The sequence below is a fragment of the Arctopsyche grandis genome, chromosome 2 (assembly GCF_051622035.1).
Source record: "Arctopsyche grandis isolate Sample6627 chromosome 2, ASM5162203v2, whole genome shotgun sequence".
Taxonomy (NCBI): domain Eukaryota; kingdom Metazoa; phylum Arthropoda; class Insecta; order Trichoptera; family Hydropsychidae; genus Arctopsyche; species Arctopsyche grandis.
Genome location: NC_135356.1, coordinates 24,440,728 through 24,466,795, shown reverse-complemented (window position 1 = coordinate 24,466,795; position 26,068 = coordinate 24,440,728). Strand labels below are relative to the sequence as shown.

The 26,068-nt window shown below is 32.4% G+C and overlaps 1 protein-coding gene across 1 annotated transcript in view; it reads left to right on the top strand.

Moving 5' to 3' along the window:
- The window catches only part of LOC143922425 (dipeptidase 1-like), a 254,552-nt gene that overhangs the window by 182,223 nt on the left and 46,261 nt on the right, over positions 1 to 26,068 (top strand). The window contains exons 9-10 of the mRNA XM_077445648.1: positions 14,457 to 14,532; positions 23,939 to 24,077. Coding sequence (XP_077301774.1) covers positions 14,457 to 14,532; positions 23,939 to 24,077 — 215 coding nt within the window. The remainder of the gene's footprint in view (positions 1 to 14,456; positions 14,533 to 23,938; positions 24,078 to 26,068) is intronic.

Genomic DNA, 26,068 nt, shown 5'->3' with positions numbered 1-26,068 from the left:
AGTATCTTTAAAAATTCCAAAATAGACCATCTGAGCAAGTTGGCAAAGTGGAAAGGAAATGAAATATAAAATTTTCTTCGGGAATCGTGAGAAGACGTCTGAAAGAAGCTGGATTGTAGCGTATCCAGAAAGTATTTATGGATATCTGACAAACATTACTGTGTATATATTTATTTATTTCATTTTTTATTCATATCAATCATGTATACTAGTTTTAGAGATCGCTTCAATGCGACGAGTGTTGCATTGAAGACCATTAGACTATTAGAGTGTTATATTGAAGACTATAATACTATACAGATCAACAAATATCAATTATATACATAAATACATAATTATTATGTTTTTACATTAAACGCGAGATTTATGGTCGAACATTATCCAGAATCACAATTCAAATTATAAGCATTTAAAATTTTTAGGGGCCGGGAATTAATTCTTTCAAATTTAGGGTTCGTGACATCATAGTAATTGGGAAGCACTGGTTTAAAGAACATTCTGCGGTACATGGCACTTTTGGCATCTCGACAAGTTATCCCACACTCGGATTGAGAGGAAGTCGTTCGAAATAGTGTGTTCGACTTCGGTACCTACCGGTCTTCGAGTGAAGTGATTCCACGTGAAAATCCGGAGATAGAGCTCGGATTAGGAATTTCAATCTCCGGGCTTCGGAATCCTCAAGACTTTGCGGTCTTGAAGCACGTTATATGAGCCGCAAGTCATTCGCGAAAAAAGCGCGGAAATATTCATCGCTAGTGGAATTCGTTCCACCGGATAGCTTTTTATTCTCCTTTTCGTTTTTTCCCCCCGGCTGTTTCATAAAATTGCATAAATGTGTTTTTTTTTGTAATATTTTCTGAAAAAGCCATGCCATATAAATGATCAATATCCTTTCATGCGAAATATATTGAAATTCTTTTCACATATGGCATGTACATAGTTACGTCAGTAATTTAATAAAAATTTTAATATAATATATTCGAGAGAGGTCTACCTTGAATGGTCCATATATGTATGTAGATGCATATGTTTAAAAGGTCGACTTTCCAACTTTCGTTCGAAATATCAAAGTATACAGTATGTATGTATATGTACTATCCCGAGTTTATATTAACTCATAGAATAGGTCTCGGGTACTTCAAATAGCGAATGATTATATATAATCATTTTATATACAAAAAATGAATCCAACTAAAGTTAAAAAACATTTACTCTAAAAAAGTATTATATTTTTCATATCGCCTCACAAGAAAATTTAAGAAATTAATCTGTTTCTATTTTCATTTCATATCACTCAAATTTTCAATGCGAAATGTCAATATGTCAAACATACATATGTGGATTTTTTATATATTTTTATAGGAATTAGAATTTTTCATTACAAATATATATTTTCATTATTGTAATATTTTTACAAGCTTTTTATAAGCACTGACTGTGCGTTTGGTCTAAAAGATTTATGAGCTGATATTTTACCGATATACAGGGGCTAGCTCTTATTGAAGTAATCAAATGTCCCCGACATAAAACGAAAAATTTTATCATTAATGACATCATCAGAGTCGTCTGTCAGATCGACGTGATGACAGCTAGATATCCAATGGGTCTAAATGCCGCAACTCATCGGTTAAATAGTTGAACAGTTATATCAATTACTTTTTTCAGAATATTTCATATACAATTTATTATATATAATATATGAATTTAAAAAAATCATATTCTACATTATTTAAGGACAATTGAATTTTAAATATCACCTTTGAAAATGTTTTTTCAGTAATTTATGACGTACTTTAAAATAATATACGAAAAACTGCATATTTATGTAGGTGCAAAATCATAAAAAATAAAAATTCAAAACGAATACTACATACATATGTATGTATGTATATATTAATATTTCAAATTCTTCTATAGTTCAATGCTAAGTTAGGTTAGGTTAGGATTTAAAACAAACAAAACATTTAAAAAAACGATGGCTGACGGACTATTGGCCGAATGGACAATTGGCCGACGGACGTTGATATTTATCAAAAATATCAAATTTTAACGAAGTCAATGTGATTTCTGAATAATATATCTTTTTTCAGTGAGTTTTGAGTAATTTCGACACATAATTGGCTAAATGTCCGTTCGGCCAAACAACTTGTGCGACTTTTTCATGCCACGGACTGGTATATACCATTTGTTGTTATCCCCTTTTTCATCATCATCAGCATCATTTTTCACATCTACTGCTGATTATAAATATATTAAAGCGATAAAAATTTCAATCGGCAAAACGTCCTCCATATTTGGCTAAATGTTCATTCGGCCAAAAGTCCGTACACGAAAAATTATATCTCCACCATAAAATTAATTTGTAAATACTTATACAAACATATATGTTGTATGTAGATACGTAAAAAATATAGTACACTGTAAAATGATTGAGGGTAAGTTGGGTAAGGTTAGGATTTAGAACGGGCAATAAATAAACTATAATACAAAATCGAGATGTTTCGGCAAATTGAGGACCACTTATATTTATTAAGAGAAACAAATTTCATTTATTTTAATATTTTATATGGCTGTTATATTTATAACAACTTATATTTACCTCAATATTTTATATCATGTATAACTATATTTATATAACAAATTACATTTGATAACATCAAAGCCCAAGGGTTATACGGCAATTCCGTTTCCACAAATATTATTAAACCAATATAGGAGTATTATATAAATAAATAAACTCATTGAATTGCGGCTCTCACTCTGCGGTTTTTCAAGCTAGGCCAATTTTCAATCATTACACGTCAAACCTTTAAATTTTCAAACAAAATTTTCACATTTCAAGAGCGGACTCCTTTCGTCGCAAATATCTAATTTCCATCGCTGAATCTGACACTTCTTGACGCTGAATCTGAATTCATTTCCGCGTCGGCAGATATAATATTTCGGCACACAATAGTCATTGGCGTATGTCAAAATGGCATTTTGACACCACATTAATTAGCGGTCGCACAATGAGAGTCCGGCTCTTCTTGTTTGTACCTTCGTCCGGGAGAGCCGTTACGACACCGTCTATCCACCTTTACCACCCCATTAGACCCATCATACCTCCCCCGCCCCCGTCCCAATTTCCCGTGCATCGGCAGGGTGTTTTGCGAGCAATCGGGCGAATATTAAATTTTGCGTGGCAAGTTTGTTATTTTCGAACGGTGCGAAACGTGGACGCGTGCGATCCGTCGATGTTGCGCAAACGATCTCGCTAAAGGACCACAATGGCTTTTAATCACATTATGGTCACCCTCATCCGGGCAATTATTGTACGACTACCAGTGTCGTCTGCGTAACCGGATTACTAATATGCGGTTGAATGGTCAACGCAGATTTGACCCCACGTATTCACAGGTCGAAAGCCTATTAGTGTCGTTAGGCCTTTGAAAAGATTTCGACTGGGATTATTATTAGGTGAAATGTTTCGAATTGTGATCGTTCCACGTCATCTTATATACTTTATTTCGATGTATGAAAGACTGGCTAAGTATCGTTTAAGGGCTCAAAAAAAATCTTATTTTACAACTATTTTATAATTTTATAAGAGCTATCCGACTTCTCAGTGAAATCATTGCTACTGAGCATGAACGTGATGATGAATGAATGTGTGTATGTGTGTACAGTGCATCTGACGCCGACGTCACCCGTTCCAAGTCAGGTGCTCAATATCAGGAGAACATGTCAGACGCTTCAGATTGAATTTTGGTCTTCTCTCTTCCATTTGGGCCTCGCAGGGATTAATTGTATTTAGGGTTGGTTCTTATATTATATATTGGTGCTGACTGTAGATGCAAGACATTTCCTACTTTGTATTTTATTATTTGATATTTTTACTTTATCAGCTATTATTACATATAGTGCTATTGTTTGTGTATGTATTTTAATTTTTCTCATCTCTCTGTATTTTTTCGACCATTGTGGTGCATTAAGGACTCCTGTAATGTCACAATGGCTTAAATTTAAACTTAAAATAAAATAACGATTTATTTATTTCCGAATTCATCTTAATTTGATGATCTAATTTCAAATAGTATGTATGCTATCTTAAAACTTAAAACTATCTACTTGGAACCTTTTTTTGGGAGAGTTTGGAGTTCTTCCAAAAAAAACACTGCGTGTGTTATAATTTCTATACAGTATCACAGCTATACAAAAATAGCCAAATTTTTTAAAGACCGTAGTCGGTTTTAGAATGAGGTAAGAGTATCTGAGCTCAAAATGTCTCTAGGTACATATACAACCGGCACTCGTCCGGGCAACGCCGTGTAATTCATTAAGTATCGATTAATTTTTAAATCAAATATTCAAACATATTTGTTAGTATGTATCGATGATCAATTATCAATGTCTTGTTATGGACAGCAAAACTTAAAGTAATATTATTAAAGGCCTTTCATTGAATTATATTGTAATCTAATATATAATTTCGAAAGAGACTTTATATGTAAGGTTTGAAAAAGTGAGAATAAAATTTTCTATACTTATCTTCCCCTTGGGAAAGAAAGTTATATAAATAAAATTTTATTAATAGATACGTACACTCTTTTGCTTGGCATTGAATATTTTCATATAATAATCACGTTGTTGAAAAACCTCAACTTTTAAAGGTTTTCCTGGTTTTATGTAAGTGTTTTTTTTATAGATATAAATAGAATAAAGCACACCAATATAAAAATAAGTACGACTGAAGTTCAAAGTTTTCATATATTTCATTATACTTTGGGAAAGGCGTAATAGCCGATGAATCCAATTTTACCGTTATCGGGTTTCCCCTGAGCTTCATCTGTAAATTTTGAAATCATATTACAAATAGTGGTGACATAGTGGGTAGGATGGGTTTTGCCAATTTGATGAGGAACTGTTTCAACAATAAAATCAGATATGTGATATGAAACGATCGATTTGGAGTCACAAATATCCAAGTCTGACCAACAGCACTGCAGACAACACTCGGAATAAGCTATTTTCAATCGACATCCAGTCACGGTATCAAACCCGGCAACCTTTCGCTGATTAGCACTAACGTAACCACCAAACTATGCTGCTGGCGTAAAGTAAACGAAGAATTTTATATAACTTTTTCCCCATGTTTACTGAGCATATCTGTGAAACCACACCTGCCTGGGATTAGTAATGAAATCTTTCCGCCAAATTTGTCAATTGCACCACACATACTGATGATATTTTAATGAATAAATTAAGCAATGATCGAGTTTTGTATGTATGTGCATATATGTACATATGTTTGCACACAAAAATATACATATATACATAAGTATGTATATTCGTATGGTTGAATATTAACCGTGGACCTTCGTCTCTCGTACCACCAGTGAGTGCCACAAATCAGGCGAGTAGGCGGATGTAATACATAGGAGTTGGGTCTCGTTGTCTGGGTTTCGAGGGGAGGTGTGGGGTTTCGGTATTGTTTCTGGTGTGTGTGGGTGTGGTTGTATGTTGGGTCTGGTCCATCGTCCAATTTATGGATGCTGTGTTCTCCTGCGTCGACAATAAAGGCGTCCGGTCGTGTGTTAGTATGCCGAACGAACCGGTCATACTGCCAGAACTCTCTGTGCGAACATCTTCCCCTATGTGTGTGTATGTATGTGCATACATATATTCGTCAACCCTTTGCGTGCGGATTATCCGGTCGGGTTCGGTTAATGCTTATGTGTTACGGTGGAAGACCCCCCACCCCCCCCCCCCTCTTATAATCGAAAAAGATCAGAATTTCTCATGCATAATTTGCGTGTAAAATTGGCACCTTATGTAGAGTCATTTTCAATCAGTCGTCAAAGTATTTAGTCAATTGGTAACCACTTCAATTTGAATGGAAAATATTCGTAGTCTAAATTGATTTTCAAGCTATTGTTCGTATATTTAGTAATATCGCTATTCTGTCTGTGTCTCTGTTTATTTGAGATAAACTCCCCACCTTGGGGAGCGTAGATTGTCGGATATTATCTTAACATATTTATCTGGTAACCTGCGCTCATCATTACTTTCTTAATTTGAATGTGATGAATGAGTGGAATCTTAATCTACTCTCTTCCATTTGGGCCTCGCTGTGATTTTATTTTTTATTCATATTTTGTTTTATTTTATTTTACTTTTTCTTTCTCCTTTGTACATTTTTATATACTATTTTAATTTTGCTCAGTGTAAACAAAAAATGGGATTTATGGATTTTATTTTTAATTTTTACCCTTTTGTTATTTTTTTTTTCTCTCTGAATGATGTATTATTTTCCTTTTGTTACTTTTTACTTTATCTATGTACGTAGTAACAATAGATGAAGTTTTGTGATCATGCGAAAATTCGAACTCGAGATTTTGACTGATTCGAACTCAGAATCGATCACTGATCACGTTTTCATGATCTAGAAAAAATGTGTGTGTGTGTGTGTCTGTGTGTGTGTCTGTGTGGGTCTGTATTTTGGGGATATTTTTAACACCGTTAGCCCTATCAAACTGAAACTTATTATCGGTTACTGAAATTTTTATCGACACGACGTAAATTTTTTTCAAATTTTTAAGTTGACCGGAAATGGTACCTCGCCTTATAGGTGTCCTCTTTTTTTAAGTTTTTGAATTCAATTATCTCCCAAACCACTAATTGAATCGGACTGAATTTTTTTTAAATATAATACAAATTATAAATTTTTTAACCTCATATTTTTTAAATATTTCTATCTGAACCGGAAGCAGTACTTTTACTCTAGAGAATCGAAGTTTTTTATATTTTTTTCAGAAACCTTTTGGTTTATTGAACTAAAATTTCATATCTAGAAGTTTAAGTTTAATACCAAGTTAATTATAAAATTTAGTTAGCATCCGTCAACCGGAAGTAGCAGTTTACTCTTGTTCGATTTTTCTTCCACTATTTTTTTCGACCCCTTAAACATGTGTGTTCGTCACAAAAAAATTCAAGTATAATTCTTGTAGCAATTTGATGAAAATGAAAAAAAATTATTAAATTTTATAAACCGGAAGTGGGATTTTTTTCACTTAGAAAGGTTGAAAATGTTGTGCCCACTACTCTGTCCACACCCCTGAACGTATTAAGCTGAAAATTTATATTTCTATCCTTTATGTACTAACTTAGAGCTGGTAGGGTTTTGGTCAGAATTCGTAAACCGGAAGTAGTATTTTTTTAAAAAACAATATTTCATTATTTTATTTTGACCTTTTAAATTGTTTTAAGCTTCTTGATATTTAATGTGTATAATAAAAATAGTGATTTTAAGTAAAAATAAAAAAAAAATTACTTAATTTAATGAACCGGAAGTGGGATTTTTTTCCTCGTGGAAAGGTCAAAAATGTTGTGCCCACTACTCTGTCCGCACCCCTGAACGTATTAAGCTGAAAATTTATATTTCTATCTTTTGTGTACTTACTTAGAGCTGGTAGGGTTTTGGTCAGAATTCGTAAGCCGGAAGTAGTATTTTTTTTAAAAACAAGATTTCATTATTTTTTCATTATTTTATTTTGACCTTTTAAAATGTTTTAAGCTTCTTGATATTTAATGTGTTTAATAAAAATAGTGATTTTAAGTAAAAATAAAAAAAAAATTACTTAATTTAATGAACCGGAAGTGGGATTTTTTTCCTCGTAGAAAAGTCAAAAATGTTGTGCCCACTACTCTGTCCGCACCCCTGAACGTATTAAACTGAAAATTTATATTTCTATCCTTTATGTACTAACTTAGAGCTGGTAGGGTTTTGGTCAGAATTTGTAAACCGGAAGTAGTATTTTTTTTAAAAACAATATTTCATTATTTTATTTTGACCTTTAAAATTATTTTTATTTTCTTGATATTTAATGAGTATGATACTGATAGTGATTTTTAGTAATAAAAAAAATTTGAACACAATCAGACAACCGGAAGTAGAACTTTTGTTTTGTGCAAGTTTCCATACATTTGCGCTCAATTTGTATCGCTATCATAGTCATCAGTTCAATATCGAATTTTGTTTTTTAACCTTCTTATATTCATCAAATACATAGATAAAGTCATGGGTTGGTCACACCCGAATTTTTTTTATTATTTTATTTTACCATGTTTTCTGCTTTTGCTTTTTTCCTTTATTTACAGTTTACTTGTTTTTATATCATGTTTTTATATCTTTTTCAAATGTAGGCCATTGTGGCGCATTAGGTTCTTCCTGTAATGCCACAATGGTCCAAAACTATTAAATAATAAATAATAAATAAATAACGCTCGCCATACTATACAAAATAGTCGTTTCGATTCGACATACATACATATGTATGTATGTACGTCAGAGCTAAACCACTTCAAACGCGTATATACAAATACAATAACAAAAGGAAAAAAACTTCTATATATACTATTTGCTACCAATGTCTCCTCTTGGCAGACTTTACCGCCATCTATTAAAAATTTATTTAATTTATTATTTTTTTTATAAGTGTTTTATATTGTTTAGATGTAGGTAGATGGATAATTTTTAACTTTTTTTTCATTTAAAATAATCTATATATGTATGTATGTATATAAAAATGGGTCAAAAGATTGGAAAAGCAAATACCGGAAGGCAAAGATTGAAAATCGAAAGATCAAAAATAGAGTGCATGGTAAACAGTACTACATATATATATATATATATATATATATATATATATATATATATATATATATATATATATATATATATATATATATATATATATATATATATATATATATGATATATATATATATATATATATATATATATATATGTATATATATATATATATATATATATATATATATATATATATATATATATATATATATATATATAATAATATATCAGTAGAATGCGGTGAAATTATCTCTTTTTGTCAAACAGCCTTGTTTAATGTGCGCTCGCAGGATACGGGAGGAAAAGCCTGTTCCTCTTGTTCCTGTTGTATCCTGCTCGCTCAAATTAAGTGAGGATGTACGACGAGGGGAGATACAGTTTTACCGCACGCCACTGATATATGTATATACTAACCGTTTTTCATATGTATGCATGGTACACGAACATTTCGATTTTTTAACATTCGGTGCGGTGACGGTCACCCATATAAAAATTAATGTCTGTTCGTCTCTGTCTCGTATGGGCTCCAAAACCACTCAACCGACTACGATTGAACTTTCAGGATTTGTCGTTTGCATGTCCGGGAAGCTTATTGTAAAACAATCGCTCAAAAACGGGAATGAAAACGTGAAAAACAGAAATTAGTGGCATTGCAATGCAATAATTTCAAATGTTTTCGCGTCACGACCTACGCTGTTAGGGTAAAATAAACAAACAATTGAATAATTTTAAATATGTTTGCTGCCTGCATTTTTTCGACAAAGGGGAACGGGAACGGCAACGAAACAAGAACGGGAACGGGAACGCAACGGGAGTGGGAATTGCATGCGTTATTGTGGCATTGCAACGCATGCCAGGTTCAGCTAGTTAAATCTAAAAATTGAATTAAATATATTTAAAAGTTAAATTCGATCGCTTGGGGATCGAACACGTGACCGACGACACATAATTTAATAACTTAATATGCCAACAGCCATGCGATGATATGTCATCGGGCATAACACTAGTATGTAATATTCGTAAGAATGAGCTTTGATCGGTATTGAAGTAATTGGGGAAAGGATGATTCATTTATTTGCAACATAAACATTGCACTACTGACACAAAGCTTTACTTGCATATGTGCAAGCAGAATGCTAAATGCACGGTATTGAAATGCCACCAGTTACAAATGTAATTTAACCAAATGAGATTTTCCAAGGTTGTGACCCATTGCACTATGGTGAGGATATATAATACTATAAGTGCAGCATCGGACGTGTAGGTCGACTCCAACTGTGAGAGCATATCTTTATGTAATTATTAATTTTTAAGATCGTATTATTTCAACAAGCTTTTCCTACATTACATACTTCAAATATTTCTTCAAAACACCCGCGAAGGGACTCGATGGTACAGATTTAACCTACCAGCATTTTTATTGCATGTGCAAAATTGTCTAAAAAACACGTTCCACGTACGACTCTGTGTGCCTTTAACTTTATAAATGAACAGGTATAGGAGATATGAAAAGTTGAAGTAAAATCATTAGTCTTATTAGAATCTAATGATTACAATGCTAGAATGATCATCTAATAAAATATCCGGATTAGAGGTTGATCAATTTTTACTATAGTTGGTCCATTGTAGAAAGAGACTTAGCAAAAACGAATATATGTTTGTACATCTTACACCACCTCTTGACCAATACCATTTCGTGCAGACAGCAGAACATTGTACGCGCGAAATGCTATTCGTCGAGATGGGATGTAAAGGACAGTATTTCTGTTTTACTTATATGTTGGACTAATATGTTTGCCTTACTAAATTCGAATATGACATTGATTTTATTTCGTTTATGAGATATGATCGTTTAAAAAATGTGCATCTATACAGTTTTTTGGTTTTTGCAGTCAATATTTGTGAGTATTGTAATAAAAAATGAGTATTTCATAAATAGTCACATGTTTTTCCTATGGATTGCAAATTCTTATTGCTTTAAAATACGTTTGTTAATTATCTAGCCAATTTAGTATTGCTGTCCCAAAAGTGAATATTGGAATTAACTGTCAGATTTTGATCTATTGACTAGTTTTTGAGATAAAGACCGTATAAACCAAAAAACTAAACGCCAAGGAAGTTAAACATAAACGAGAGCAAATCAACAAAATCATTATCATATTCGAATTTAATGGGTCAGTCAAACTTGTTAAAAATTGCTCAGTCTGTGCTCTGGTACCTAAAAAAATTTTTGTAAAATATTTATTTTATTGTCACAAATCAATACACACTCGCCATTACAGATTTGCTCCAATGCGACGGGTGTACGTTAATGAAATACATAAACAATCAGAAATCAGAAATACAGTAATACATACATATACAATCAGAATATATAGAATATAACAATTAATCAGAAATAATAATCATAGTGACATCTATGGATTTCAGATTACTGTGTATAATTAATACAAATTATACACAGGCAGATTTTTGTGACAACAGGATTAGATTTTAATACCAATTTTCAGGAACCGTTTCAGCAATGATCAGATAAAATTGGCAAACTCTGATAGAGAAACGATCGATTTGGAGTCACAAAACCCCCAAATCTAACCAGCAGTGGCGAGGACACGAACCTATGACCTCAGTGATGCTAAATATATACGCTATCACTAAGCCAAACTGCTGGCTATGTACATATGTACATATGTATATTATAGTACGGGTTTTGTAAAAGGTCAGAGTCTTTGATCTGCATAACCGAGCAACGCCGGCTAGTACAATAATTTATTTCCGAGAAAATAAAATTTATTGTCTTTTTTTATTTATTTAGTTGATGAAGTCAGTGTTTCTTTTTCGCTGACATTTTTCATAACCATGATTTTTCTTTTTTTTTATATATACAATTTAATTTTTCCATGAAGCCATTATGGGTTGCCCCTGAGCGACTCCTATGGTACTAAACTTGCACATATATACATTTATATATTAAAAAATTGTAATCATATTTAGACAGTGGTGACAAATAGTAGGTCGGATGGTTTCGCCAATTTTGATGAGAAACCGTTTCAACAATAAAATCAGATAAATTCAGATACGGAACGACCGACTAGGTGTTACAAATATCCAAGTCTGACCAGCAGCACTGCACAATTACTCGGAATAAACTCATTTCGATCGAGATCAACCAGGGCTCGAACTTGGGAACCTCTCGGTGGTTGGCGTTAACGCAATACTGCTGGCTATTTGATTCCAATGTCATAAGCGAGCTATTCTATAGACTTATTTCATTTGTTGACTATTTTGTATTCGCTCCGTCAACCCTCATAATACGAATTACTTGACTTGCTCTGTATAAAGGAAAACGTATCAAAGTCAAACTGTAGCCGTATTGAATCTAACGAACCAATCATTTCAGCACCTCTCATGCCGAAAATCTTCCACTTTCTTTCGGAATTGTTTACATTTACATTTCCGATTTATATAAAAATCTTTTTCGGATCCTCGAAAATTATTTATTTAACGCTTCTGTGCATTCGAGACTGTTTTTGTTCCCGACGTCAGAGGGCTGTAACCGAAGATCACGTTTGTTTTATACGACCGACCATATATCACGGAACGCGTTATTTAACGAAATGTCACTTATATTGTTACTATGTGTCGGATATTTTACTACCTTCGTCAGACTTGTCCTATATTTTACTCACCGTGGCATAACTTTTAAAATAAATAATAAAAACACATACGTACATTCCAATTCGCCATTGTATAAAAGTAAAAGAATACCTTATTAATGTTATAAAATACATACACACGTGTCTTGACTAATGTTTGTATTTATATTTATACTAGCCGGACTAGTGTTAGGTATAATAACATATAAATAGTTGAGTATATAATATAATATCGACATTTTATATAATGTTAAATTTTATCAAAATTATGGAATATTTAATAGCATAGTTGAACGGCAAGTGACCCGAAATTTGTAATCTAAATGGTGTAATATTTACTAGATATGATAAACCCTTAGAGATAATCAAACGGAAATTGCTAAATTAATGTGCTTAAAATATACGAGCATTTCTATCGAGCGTAAACAAACTCTCGTCGTATATTAAAACTAATGCCAACTTGTGTACAAATCTTCAATGGTGATTTAATTGAAATTTGAATAATTTTGCGTTTAATTCTGAATGTAACGGTATTCGAAACATACTCAATGATTAAAAATTCAACTGTGGACGAACCGAGGTTTTTGACGAAGTTTCTTTGATATTCCTTTAATAATTCCTTTCCGAAGCCACCCGTTGATTTCAACGGGCACAACACTAATGAAATAAAATACTTTCCTTGAATATCATATTGTTATCTGTTTAAAATTTGTACTATATAGGTAACTAGTGGTTTTACCCGGCTTCGCTCGGTATGAGTAATATAAACCGATTAAACATTTTTTTGAATTTATTGGATTAATTTCATTTTATGTTAATATTCATTTGTTTTTTTATTAAATTGAATGTCACGAATTATACGAACCAAAAATAGTTACATAGTTAAATACAAAGTCTCTTTTGAAATTATATATTAGATTTTAAATTTTCCAGGTACGTCACCATTTTTGTTTTTTTGACATTTTGAAAGTTTGCCTCAAAAATCAATATATTGAGTATTTTAGAATTTTAAATAATTAAAAATACTTAAAATAATATAAAAGGTATGTTGTTGTTATTCTAAGTCTTCTTGCTGTAATTATATTTTTAAATTAGTTTTTTCTAGTTTTATAATATTCAGTAAGATTTTATCTTGTCTGCACAATCTTTTGTTTGAGTATAAAAGTTTTATTTTCAGTGTTGCGGAAGTGTTATGTTGCAAAAAATTTGCGGGAATTCATATTGTGTAATTAAGTCACGCTTTATGTATAGTAGTAATTATAGTTTTCATCGCAGAATTAAATTTGTTTAATTAATGACAAATGAGAATGACCATAAAAATAAAGTCATAATAAAAGTTGACTTTTAAGAAATCACCAAGTTTAAATTTCAAAAGGTGTATTGAAAGTTATTAATTTATCTGCCATGCTATTCCAAACATTAACTAAAACTATTAAAAAAAAAAACAATGAAATCTGATATGGTCGCTCACTACAGCTTCCCCGATCCGTTTATTTCTCTATTGTCTAAGCACGTACCGTTTTAAGTGAGTCATAGAGTTTTAAGTGAGTCATGTGTTTCAAGTGACCACATAGAGTCCCGCTAGGCCAATTCGGGGGTCTCCATTGTTAGCCCCCGAATGCACTTAAGGCGGCTAATAATCGCCACGTTACAATATCAAGTGAAAAAACTACACATCCTAAATTTTATTCACCCGAAATTTCGACTTTTGTTATGCGATAAAATACTGTAAAAATTTGCGCAGTCGTCATGGATCGTAAATTTCCATAAACGACATAACAGATATATTTTCGAGAATTTTATCATTTTTTTTTAATTTTAGTTCAATGTACATAAAACATAAATCGAAATTTAATTTTCAATTGCTACGATTTTCTTTTTTTTCCATTTCAGTAATATACATGTTCCAATGCCACCACTTTGAATATTAAAGTAGTACATGATAACAATGCATTTATCATATGGGCATACATGTTTCTATTTATACATATATACCAGAACACTATCCAGCATCTACATAACTACCGTCTACGAACAGATCAATACAGATTTTCCCCGTAGAACAGACGCGTACCGTTTAAAGTACCACACCGTCGACATTTTCTTTTGTTTCCTGTGACAGTTTTAGTGTACACGTTTCGGTACATTGTCATCTTCTGTTTCAGAGCACATCCACTACATCAAGCGTATGATCGGAGCGGATCACATCGGATTAGGTGGAGACTATGATGGCGTTAACAGGTGAAATTTATTGTGTTTTCTTCTCTATATTTAATTTTTTTTTACTTCCGCTTTTATTATTTGTTTCACTTTTTTCTTTCGTTGATATTGAGGTGGGAATATAAGAAAATGGTGGTTGTAGTCGTGAAATGGCGTCAGGTCTGAAACAGATAGACAGTAGCAGTTTAAGGGCTCGCGCCTGTCAAATTACTCGGGGTAAATGGACTTGAACTAATCGACCCGCGTCACTTAAAGAGAATCTCCCTGTTTTATATTTGTTTAAAACCCTCGTGAGGCACTTCGTATATCAGGGATGCCCACTAATTTTCGTGCACGATCTACCTGTCGATTGAAATCGATTTTAATCTACGTATGTATGTATATATGCTTTTATAATATACATTTTCATTACTATGTATGCTTGTATACAGTGTTGTTACAACTTTTATTTTAAAATCATAACAGGAACCTGAAAAAATTACAATTTTCTGAAAAACGCTTCCGCCATATAAACGGCCGTTGTGAGCATCACACACTGTGTATGAGAGTTTTTAATAAAGCGGCGACTTTGAATTTTCGTTTATCAGTCAAAACTAACCATAATCGACCCAATTAAACTGCAATAAGTAATTCCTATTCTAAAACTATTCTCGGAAAAAGAGATACATAAAAATAACTTAATTTTTATTAGAGGCACAGCATATTATTTAAAATCAATGATTTCTCTTATTTAACATCCCGACGAAAGTTTTCCAATATTGGCAGATCAATCAATGAAAATCCAATATTGGCGTTTTCCGCTCAACTAAAATGTACATACATACATAAAATGTACATACATACACATATAATATTGTGACTCTTAAATTGGTATCGTATATTTTATTTGATCAGTATTCCAATAAATAAACGTCTAAGAGTCTAAATAAGTAAACAAATATTTAATTAATTAAATCAAAAATATTTATAGAATTGAACTATACAATTAAATGTCTTTGAACCTTCGCATAATTTATTTTCGATATTCATGCGATTATTTTAAATACGAAGCAGTTTATAAAGTAACTCTGAAAATAAATTGATTGTGAAAATTTCTTCGTATTAATATAAAGCAAATTCGACATTTATTAAGAATTTTGTAGATAGATATAAAATTAAAACCTTTTTTACACATTACATATGAAGTGAATCTTTACATATGTATATAATTATACTGTAGCATATAGTATACATCATAATACATACATATTTCTACGAATTAAACCGATCTGAAATTTATTTCTCATATGTATATATGTATGTACGTACTCGCTCATATAATACATATGCACATTCACCGCTACATGGCCAAAGTTAGTTCAGGGTGTGAGATTTGTACCACCCACTTCCGTCAACGGACCTTTGTCTTCTCGGCCCCTAAAATGTATGTAGTTGGAGACTTTATCAAGTTGGACTCCATCAAGGAAGATTGTCCCCTCTCAGCATTGTCCATTTATCACAACGAATATATACACCCACGCCTACACATAATATGCTTACAGAGTAATAAAATAAATTCTAAAAATAGTTTTATCTTGTATAGTTATGTCAAGAAGTAAATTCCGTCAAAATGTGTTTTGAAAAATCAAAATTCATAATCTAGATCTAAACCAATATGTATATATACAGATTGGGGTCAAATAATTAAAAAATTATACGTATCTTAAAAATAAATTAATTTAATCACTACCTAAATAAAACCAAGCTACATATATATTGTATGTAAATTGTAATAGTATTATGCTATACAGCCAATTTTTGAAGATAACATCACTCAGATGAGCTCAACGCACTGCTGAGCTTATCTGAGTGTCAGATGTTATCCTCGATCTCTTAAATTTTCCTGAAAAGTTTTAGGTCGATAGACATACATTTTCTCTTCTAAAAAGCGCCATAGATATAAATCACACGTTGGCAGTCATAGAACACGAGTAGGAAACATCTCTGAAACGAGACATGGCATGTTGATGGAGCATGTCTCGTGCAGTTTGCATCCATCTAGTTGTGTCGCATCCTGTTGGAATCAAACCTTCTCAGAATTTTAGAATTTCCATTCACCAATTCTAAATATGCTCAAAATTGTATTGAAGAAAATAATGGATTAATTTCTGAAGTTTATTTGATGTTCGGTAGATCTCATCTGAGTGACATTGCATTAAAATATGAGTATATAGTATAATGCTACTACCTAGCTTGGTTTTATTTATATTCGTGATTTGTTTTCGATATTAATGTTTATCCATTTTTCAATCGAGTGCTTACATATACTGAGGTTGTTTAGGTAAAATGTTAACTCTAGGTATAGGTATTTTAGTTCACGAAGTCATATCTATTAATAACTTATTATTGTGTATGTATTGGAAACAAATGCGTGTAAATTTTATTCCAGCAAAAACATCGTATGGCCATCCGTAAATATTGTTCAGTTTTATTTCATATTACACATGTAGGCATAAAATTAAAAAAAAAACATAATTAATTAATTTTTATCTATTATAGAGCAAATAAATTCATTTTTTTCTCAGATTTTTCCCCCACGTAGGGCATATCATTTTGTCGCTATTTTTTAATCTTTTCATTTGTGACATAATTTTTTATACATGGAACTTCATCGAATAATTTGCCGTCAAGTATATTTAGTAATTGCTTGATGCAAATATTAATACATATATCCGAAGTCTTAAAAAATAAAACTTTTACTTTGACGCTTTAATGGGTAAAAAATGCTTAGATAAATAGAAAACAGAACAACATTTTTGAGGAATTGCCGTTGAGGGTCGACTTCACAAAATAAAGGACAAAGGACGAAAGGGCAATTTTAGAAAATAAATAAATCTAAAGGACAGATCAGTGAAAGAAAGACCTTTCCTCTTAAACAATGGACGTATGGTCAACATAGGCATATCAGAAACAGTGAATTTAGAAACAACTTCAGTTGAAAAAGACGTTTCATATCATCAACTCGTGAAAAATAATATAAAATTGTTTGCACTAGCGCTAGCTCACTAAGTGTCTTAAACATCGTTTTTACTAGCCTCTTCTTAGGTCGCTTTTGTTTTTTTCGTCTGACAAAATTTGGCTTCTTATTCGATTTTTTTCAAACTTTGCCATTTTGCTCGGTTTGGTCATCAATATATGTGGAAAACAAATCCGCCATTACGATGGTGAGAAATAATCGTAATAGACACGTTTCAAAAATATTCCATTATCGTTCTCGGTGACGTCTATTTCCCGTGTTTATTATGTACTAAATACAAAAATCTTTCATTCGGCCAAATGTCCGTCGGCCTAATGAACAAACGGACAAATGTCCATCGCCCTAATATCGCTCGGCCAAGTTTCCATTCGGCTACTATTCCGTCAACCTAATATTTTTTTCATAATACCTTAATTTAAATTTTTGAAAATACAAACATCCTACATATCTACCTATATATTAAAAGTTAATAGTAATTTTTAGTAATTCCTCTTCCTTGGATATTAAAAAGTGAATTTACTTAGTACTTAGTTAAAAAGTACATTTACTTAATGGAGTTTCTTGGTCCTTTTACTCTCGTTATTTATCCAGTGAAAACCCTCAGAGTCAGAATTACAAAAGACGATGAAAATTTTCCACCTCACCAATAGCGAAGGAAAAAAATTGAGGCTTAGGCAAAAAGAAAATCCGGGTAAGTTTTTGACTTATCAGATTCCAGTTCTGAGGAGTTTCGCTGTATTATGTATGAGACGATGCGTTTACAACCCGCAATTTAACTTTCGTAGAAGGACTGCGCCTTTCGGGTGGGTGGGTGGGTGAGTGGGCGAGACGGAGGTGGAAAACTCTCCCGGTGCCGAATTTTCCCCACAGGTTAATTACTCATTTTGACGCATCGTTTATTTTCCGACACTTTCGATTTTTCCCCCGGATCGTTTTCGTCTTTCGGTGGGCGAAATCTTCGGGTCTTTTTTAATCGTGGTTCCGGTGATTATGTCGTCAATCAAACGGGGCCTATTTCGACGTTGATCCGGTCGATAACGTCTCGTGGATTGGACTCGGTAGTGCATTATTAGTATTATCAGTTAGACCTCTGCTCAAATCGGTGCTTGCCAAATTGTAGAGGGCGAGGGAGTGACCTAAATTTCTCATATACACATGTACAATCTACTACATATGTACATACATATATGTATGCACCTACATAATATAAAGAGGAATAAAAATATAAGCAGTTTTCAATTTTGAACCACCATATTTATTATAGTATCTTATGGTTCAAAATTTTCTAAAAAATATCAGCTTTTTATTTATTTCTTCAACTTTCAAGCAATTTGGCAAGAAATAAATAAATAAAAATATCATATAACATACATATGAAAATTTCTGTTGATCGCATTATACATATGTAGAAGTAGTCGGCACTTGTTGTTTGTATTATATAAAGGAAAGAGCGAATGAGAAGAAATATGAACGCAATGATTGTCAGGCTTAGACAGAATGAATATGGTTCTTTAATACAAAATGTTATATAAAATCTTGAGAAGCTTGGAAAGATGTACGAGTATGCTTAGAATAGTAAGTAGAGATTACGGTAAAGACTTCGGTGGCTGGCAAAGCTGAGCTAGAGAAAATATCCAAGAGCAACAAAGGGATGGTGAACTTTAAAGCTGGAGCTATAAGTCCTGAGAGGGAAATCGTCATGAAGAAGGTCAAGGCTTATAAACAAGACTTACAAACTTTAGATGCATATACATATGTAAAGACCCGTGCGAAAGAAAAGGTATGTGGCCCTGGGTGCCAAAATTAAATGAAAATTTTAAATGATTACGACGAATTCCCAAAATTTTAAGTGAAATTATAAATGCATATACATATATAATCTTCTCGCCTTCAAATAAAAATTTAAAAAAACATATACCATTTTAGATGTCCTTTGTGAAATTATACTTTAATGCAAAATTTAAAATGGTATATTATATTATATATGTAATACGACATCATACTATATTACCGATTATAAACTTGCAACTTCGTCAACTTTGACTAACGTCCAATGCAGGTTTATTAGTCTTATTCCAACTATCTAATTTATTCGCTCAAAGTCCAGAACTATTCCCCAGACATTTTAGAACTTTGCCATCCACTTATCTCTCCGTGTCCAGTGAAATATCTAACTGACTACCGCATCGACAACTTGCTGCAAATATTATATTATATAATACACAGTTGATATACTAACACGTGTTCTAGAACAAAATCAAATACATAACTTGCAGTTAAGCTTTCTGCACCACAACGGAGATAGATGGCATTCTATCTCCGTTGTGGTGCAACTGAAAGCTCTCGTACATTTTCATTTGTAAAGAAACCACAATATTCATAATTGCATAGCCAAAATTCGCAGCTGTGAATTCGAATGGACTATAAACGTTGTGGTTTTGCAGATAGTTCAAACATTCAAAGGTATAGAACTATCAGTATATTGAACGCCATCATTCAAACTGGAATGGATATTTTAAATATAGGATGGTAGATGTTTGAAGGTTTCCTTATATAAAACACATTTTATGTCGGTGTACACGTTAATTTCAACTGGTGGCTTCGGAAAGCAATTGATACACGAATTAAAATAAAGTTATATGTTATATATAAATATAGTGTAAGGTAATTTATAGGCGCGCGCGCGTATTATTAGTAAAAATTCGAGAGCTCATTAAATGATGAATAAGTGTATGTGTGTCTTCTTGTGTAAGTGTGTATGCTCCCGCGCATCTGACGCTGGCCCAACCCGTCCAAGTCAGGCGCGCTCAATATCAGGAGCACACTTAAGACGCTCCACAACCCCCTACTTCCCCACTACCCCGCGGATCCTCGACACGATCGGTCGTCACGCCACATCCCTATGCATAACGTATACTCCTGGTAGTCTAAAATTTGTTTTGTTTTTAATCTCCATACTTGTCGATGCATCCGCTACATACATACCCACAAACATACATACATACATTGCGTCCGTTTTTATATATATGTATGTATATACATATATATTATATTAATATTTACTTTTTGATTTATGGCAATTTACCTTGAAACAAATTATCGTTTACTTAACTACCACTAAAGGTCAAAAGTAGGTCGATGATATGTAATATACATATGTATGATATATGTAATATATGTAGATGATATGTAATATGTGTAGATGATATGTAATATATGTATGTATGTAGGTCGATGATAATATTCAAGTCCCTCAAAAAACCTCAATTATTAAATTGTAGTTAATTAGAATAGAATTATTCTGTATTGATTATATTATGAACGATATTCTGTTCTACATATAATGTGTATATTATAACTATTGTTGTATGTAAATCAAACTTGCAGATACGATAAAGATTTCCAAGAAAATTTTTCAACTTAACTTAAAATATATAATATGTAAATAGGTAATAATATCATGATATGCAAATGGCTTCTAATTATAAACCGTAAAATAAATACCGATTTAAACCACCAAGTGTGGGTTTCAGATACTTAGCACATTTATTGTAATAATCTCACCTTGTATACTGTTATACATACATACATACAAAAATGTGTGGGCAGAGAAACCTTAGAAGACGATTGTTCGCTAATAAACGATCGCACCTTATTGAACGATCCTCGCGAGCAATAAGAGGTTCGCACCATTATTGAGATGAACAGTAGTCGAGTCTACTAGAAAAGGCTAGCCAAAATTATTGGATATTATTTATTCTAATTAGTAGAAATATCACTTATCCCGATTTAATCTCGAATTACATATATTGGAATAGTAGGGTTTGTGAATTTTGAGACGAATACTATCAGTGTATTGAAAATAAAAAATATAATCGACCGAAAAAAAATCTGATATTTTTATAATGAACTAAGATATAATATTCATTTTTATTCCTATTAAATGCTTATTGTCTAATTTAGGTTATTTATTTATTTATACATATATTCTTGAGTCACCTTCGGTTCGCAAGCGATATAGTTTTAATAGCTCGCGATCCAGCTGATCTACTTAACAGACTAACACAGCTGGACAGATAAAGTAGGAATAAAAATTAACGTAGATAAGACCAACTAATGTTCAATGGCTATTGCATGTCGGATAGCATCTCATTAGATAATAAAATAGTAGAAGTAGTAAATAATTATTTATATTTAGGCCAAATATTTGACATGTCCGGTAGTAAAGAAGAGACGTATCAAACTATGTAGGATCGAGTACATTTGGACGAATGAATGTTGTTTTTAAATCAAAAATGCCACTCTGCCTGAAGAAAAAGATTTTCGATCAATGCGTTTTGCCAGTAATGACGTATGGATGCGAAACTTAAACATTGAACGCCAAGATGCTACGTAGAGTCCAATGCACGCAAAGAAGTATGGAACGCTGTATACTTGGCATAACGAGGAAAGATTGAAAACGGAATACGTGGGTGAAAAGTATGACAAGTCTAGTGGATATAGTGTATATAGTGAAGAGATTAAAATGGTAATGGGTGGGCTATGTGGCTAGAAGAATGAATGAAAGGTGGACAAAAGAAATACTAGAATGGTACCCATGAGAATGCAAAAGTGTAAAGGGAAGACCACAGAGAAGATGGGTAGACGAAATAAGGAAAATGTGTGGCGTGAGATGGATTAGAACTGCGCAAAACAGAGACAAGTGGAAGCGTGTTGGAGAAGCCTTCATCCAGCAGTGGATGGTGAGCGGCTGTAGATGATGATATGCCAGGAAAGCCTAACAATGCGCTTTCCTGGCCAATTACAAACAATTATACAGTATCATAGAAACGGAGTGGGTAGCATTTTATAATTTCAGCAAATTTTTGATGCTTTTAAACTTGAATGCGCGAAAGATAAACAAGATATCTTTTATGTATATTATTTAAAAAAAAAAAATATATATATACAATGAATTGTATGAAATAATTCCACTGTGCGTTGAGGAAATTTGGAGGCAGGGTGTAGTAAATTATACGTAGTAAATCAACTTTGGAATTATACGAAACGGGTTCCGAAGGGAAAATTTCTCAAGATTATATCGAGAACATCTTAACTCCCTCCCACACCTCTCCAACCCTCGCGGAACAAACAAAGCGTCATTAAACTAGAATTCATCCGATTTTCGATGCTTCGATGTGGAATAAATCACCACTTTATTATATTACTTACCCGTGGGATTATTATAAATATTTGAAAAGTATTCCTCTTAAATTTCATTTTTTCGTAATTGTTTCTGAAATTTCTTTGTATTTGTTACAGTCGAAGTTTATTTTCAGTTGTTATATATTCCAACTGGCGTTTTAGGTCTTTCATATTCGAATACAATTCAACTAGTAAATTATATCACTTCAAGCGTAAATACACACTCAACAATGTACGCCAATTGTAATATAACAGTTGAGATTTAACTGCTCTGCTGTTTTTACGAATGCTTTAGAAATCAATAATGCGTTAATATTTGCTAGGTATTACGAATAAAGGTTATGGGTATGGGTATGATAGCTCTAAGAATGTGTTAAAAACAAAAATGTGACTTTCCAACGGTCGAGTGACGTTTTCAGGAAAATCTAACCGCTCCATCTAACCTGGTACCAACTTATAGTTGACAAAGCATTTGATATTTTCATGAGTTTCATACGTAAATAAAATATATTTTCAATGCGCAAGATTAGCATAAAATAATAATTAACTCTTGTACGTCCCAATGAAATCGATTGGAGAGGAATTGACTTAATTGAAAACTTTATTACTTCATAATATTGACAATATAAAATAAATTTTATACTAAGAATGTTTTCCAGATTTGGATTTGGTATTTAAATTTTAAACCGCATTATTAATATTTGATTTGTGTTGAAAAATGAGATCTATTCAATATAGTATAATTTAATTATTAAACAAAATTGTGTTCCACGACTCCTAAGGGACTCACTATATTTTAAAAATGTATTTATTTTATCCAAAATTGAAGCGCTCGTACGATATAAATGCAAATTTTTATCTTGAATACAATTTTGCTTCGGGGAAAATTTCTGATGGCTACACAATATGTTACATGAGCTAAATAGCTAGCGCTAAGATGAACATACATATGTACATATGTACACATTTATACGTCAAAATCAGTTACAACATACATACATACATACTAATATTAAAAATATTACTACTTATATACGTGTGTATATTATAAACGTATTGAATCGTTTCGTTACAACCAATCAATCGGTGGCTTGTCAGTGGGCATCCATCCATTGAGTCGCATGTGGATTATTTTTATTTTATTTTTTCTCGGGTGAACAGTAAGGCGCCCACGTGTTATTTCTAGTGGTCGATCAAGCAAATAAAGTGTGTTATTGATGACTACAGGGTACCCAGGGGATTAGAAGACGTGTCCAAATACCCTGAGCTGTTTGCCGAGCTGCTACGCAGCGGCCAGTGGAGCGTACAGGAGCTCAAGAATTTGGCCGGCCTCAATCTGCTCAGAGTTTTGCAGAGAGCTGAAAAGGTCAGTATTATTTCCCTTTTGACTTTCTTTTCACGTCCATAAGAATTTGGGTATATATTTGCACACCCACGCGTGAAAATAGACTGCGTACATTCGGGGGGATTTCGAACACGTGGCGAAATTGATAGACCGACGCGGGCTGCGCGGCATACATAGATACGAGCGATTATAAAAAGTTGAATGTTGGAATTCAAATTATGGCAAAATTAATTTAAAAGCCTGCATTTTATTAAATAGGTATTTAATTTAAAAATAATCATTTTACTTTTTTTTTGAAATTTTTTATTCAGAGCTCAAGTAATTTTCAACTGAAAACATACGAATACTTGTATGTATTCTCATTAAATATGATAACAGATGTTATTATTATTAAAATAAATAAATTTTGAAAATATGTCATCATTGCGTAGGCGTGGGTGGAGGATCCAAATAAAAGGCCAAAGTCGCTTTGCAGCATTTATTGGGTGATTAAGGAGATCCACGCACTGCCAGTGCTCCGTCCAGAATTTCTTCATATGGCCTTAATACCTGCTTATAAAGGGCAGGTCACTCATTGCATCTTCCTCGACATGTTTTTTTACCTATTGTTATAAGTCACGTATCAGATAATGCAGTCCCACGGTATCGCGCTATCAGTTCTGAGAATTCTAGCGAGAAGTGGCTGGGTGCCGTTAACGACCGCTAAGTGCATTCGGGGGTCTCCATTGTTAGCTGACAGCACTTAAGCCTGGAGATAATCCTTGAAAACCAATTATAACTGCGGCTCATTTTAGCATATGCTATACTATTATAGTCGAACCGATTTCGATGTTGGTTTTAATAATTATGTACATATTTACACTAAAAAAATCACATTGGAATCTTGTGTCAGATCAAAGCGATGGCAGCTAGCAGTCCAAACGCCGCTTTTTACCGCACCTTCACAACACAATCAGTGGTAAAAGATACTTTTTCCACTCTCATTTATTCTAATTTTATCCACTAAATCTTCGACGCAGACTTCCTTTAATCCTTTGTCATTCTATCGGGTACCATTCCAGCACTTCTTTTGTCCAACTTTAGTCCATTCCAAGCAATCCAAGCACGGCTTTTTACCACCCCTTCGCAACTAACTTTGTAGCAGTTACTTTTTTGACTCCCATTCACTCTCATCTCATATAAACTTTATATTTTTTTCTATTACATTATAAATGGTTCCATAGATTTGAAATTACATTTGAATATAACTAAAGGCAATTTAAGATTTATTTTGAGTGCTTCATATAAATTTTTGAAATATAATTTAAATATTATAATATTTTAAAAATTCAGCTTGAGAAAGCCTAAAGAAAATGCTTAAAACAAATAAATTTTCATGTTAAAAATCAAATATATGTATATATAAATGCACTTTCCTCAAAGATGTTAAATATGTATGTTAACATTTAATAAAATAAAGTAAAAAATCACGATGATAAAACTCGTAAATATAGATAATTTTGAATCATTAAAATTAAATAAAATCATTATATAATATTATACATCTCAACTGAAATGACAATGGGTGGGTCTCGTAGCTAGGAAAACGAACGAAAAAAGTGCTCGAATGTTACCTGAGAGAATGCAAAAGGGTACAAGGAAGGGCACAGGGGAGATGGGTGGATGATATAAGAAAAAAATAAATGGATGAGAATTGCTCAATCAGAAACGAATGGAAGCCGGCTAGAGGGGCCTTCGTCCATCAGTGGATGGAGAATGATGATAATGATAAATATAGACGACCATAATTTTTAAAATTTTCTTACGAAAATTTGATAGTGTTAAGAAATAATATGTATTTATTAAAAATAAATTTAAAATATGTAATACGAATACATATGTATATGATATGATAATTCTTCGTTATGTACTACATATATTTAATGTATACATTTCCGAATGATAAATATGTACATATGTATGAAAATAAGATCACTAAGTATGTATGTATATAATATAAATAACATTGTACT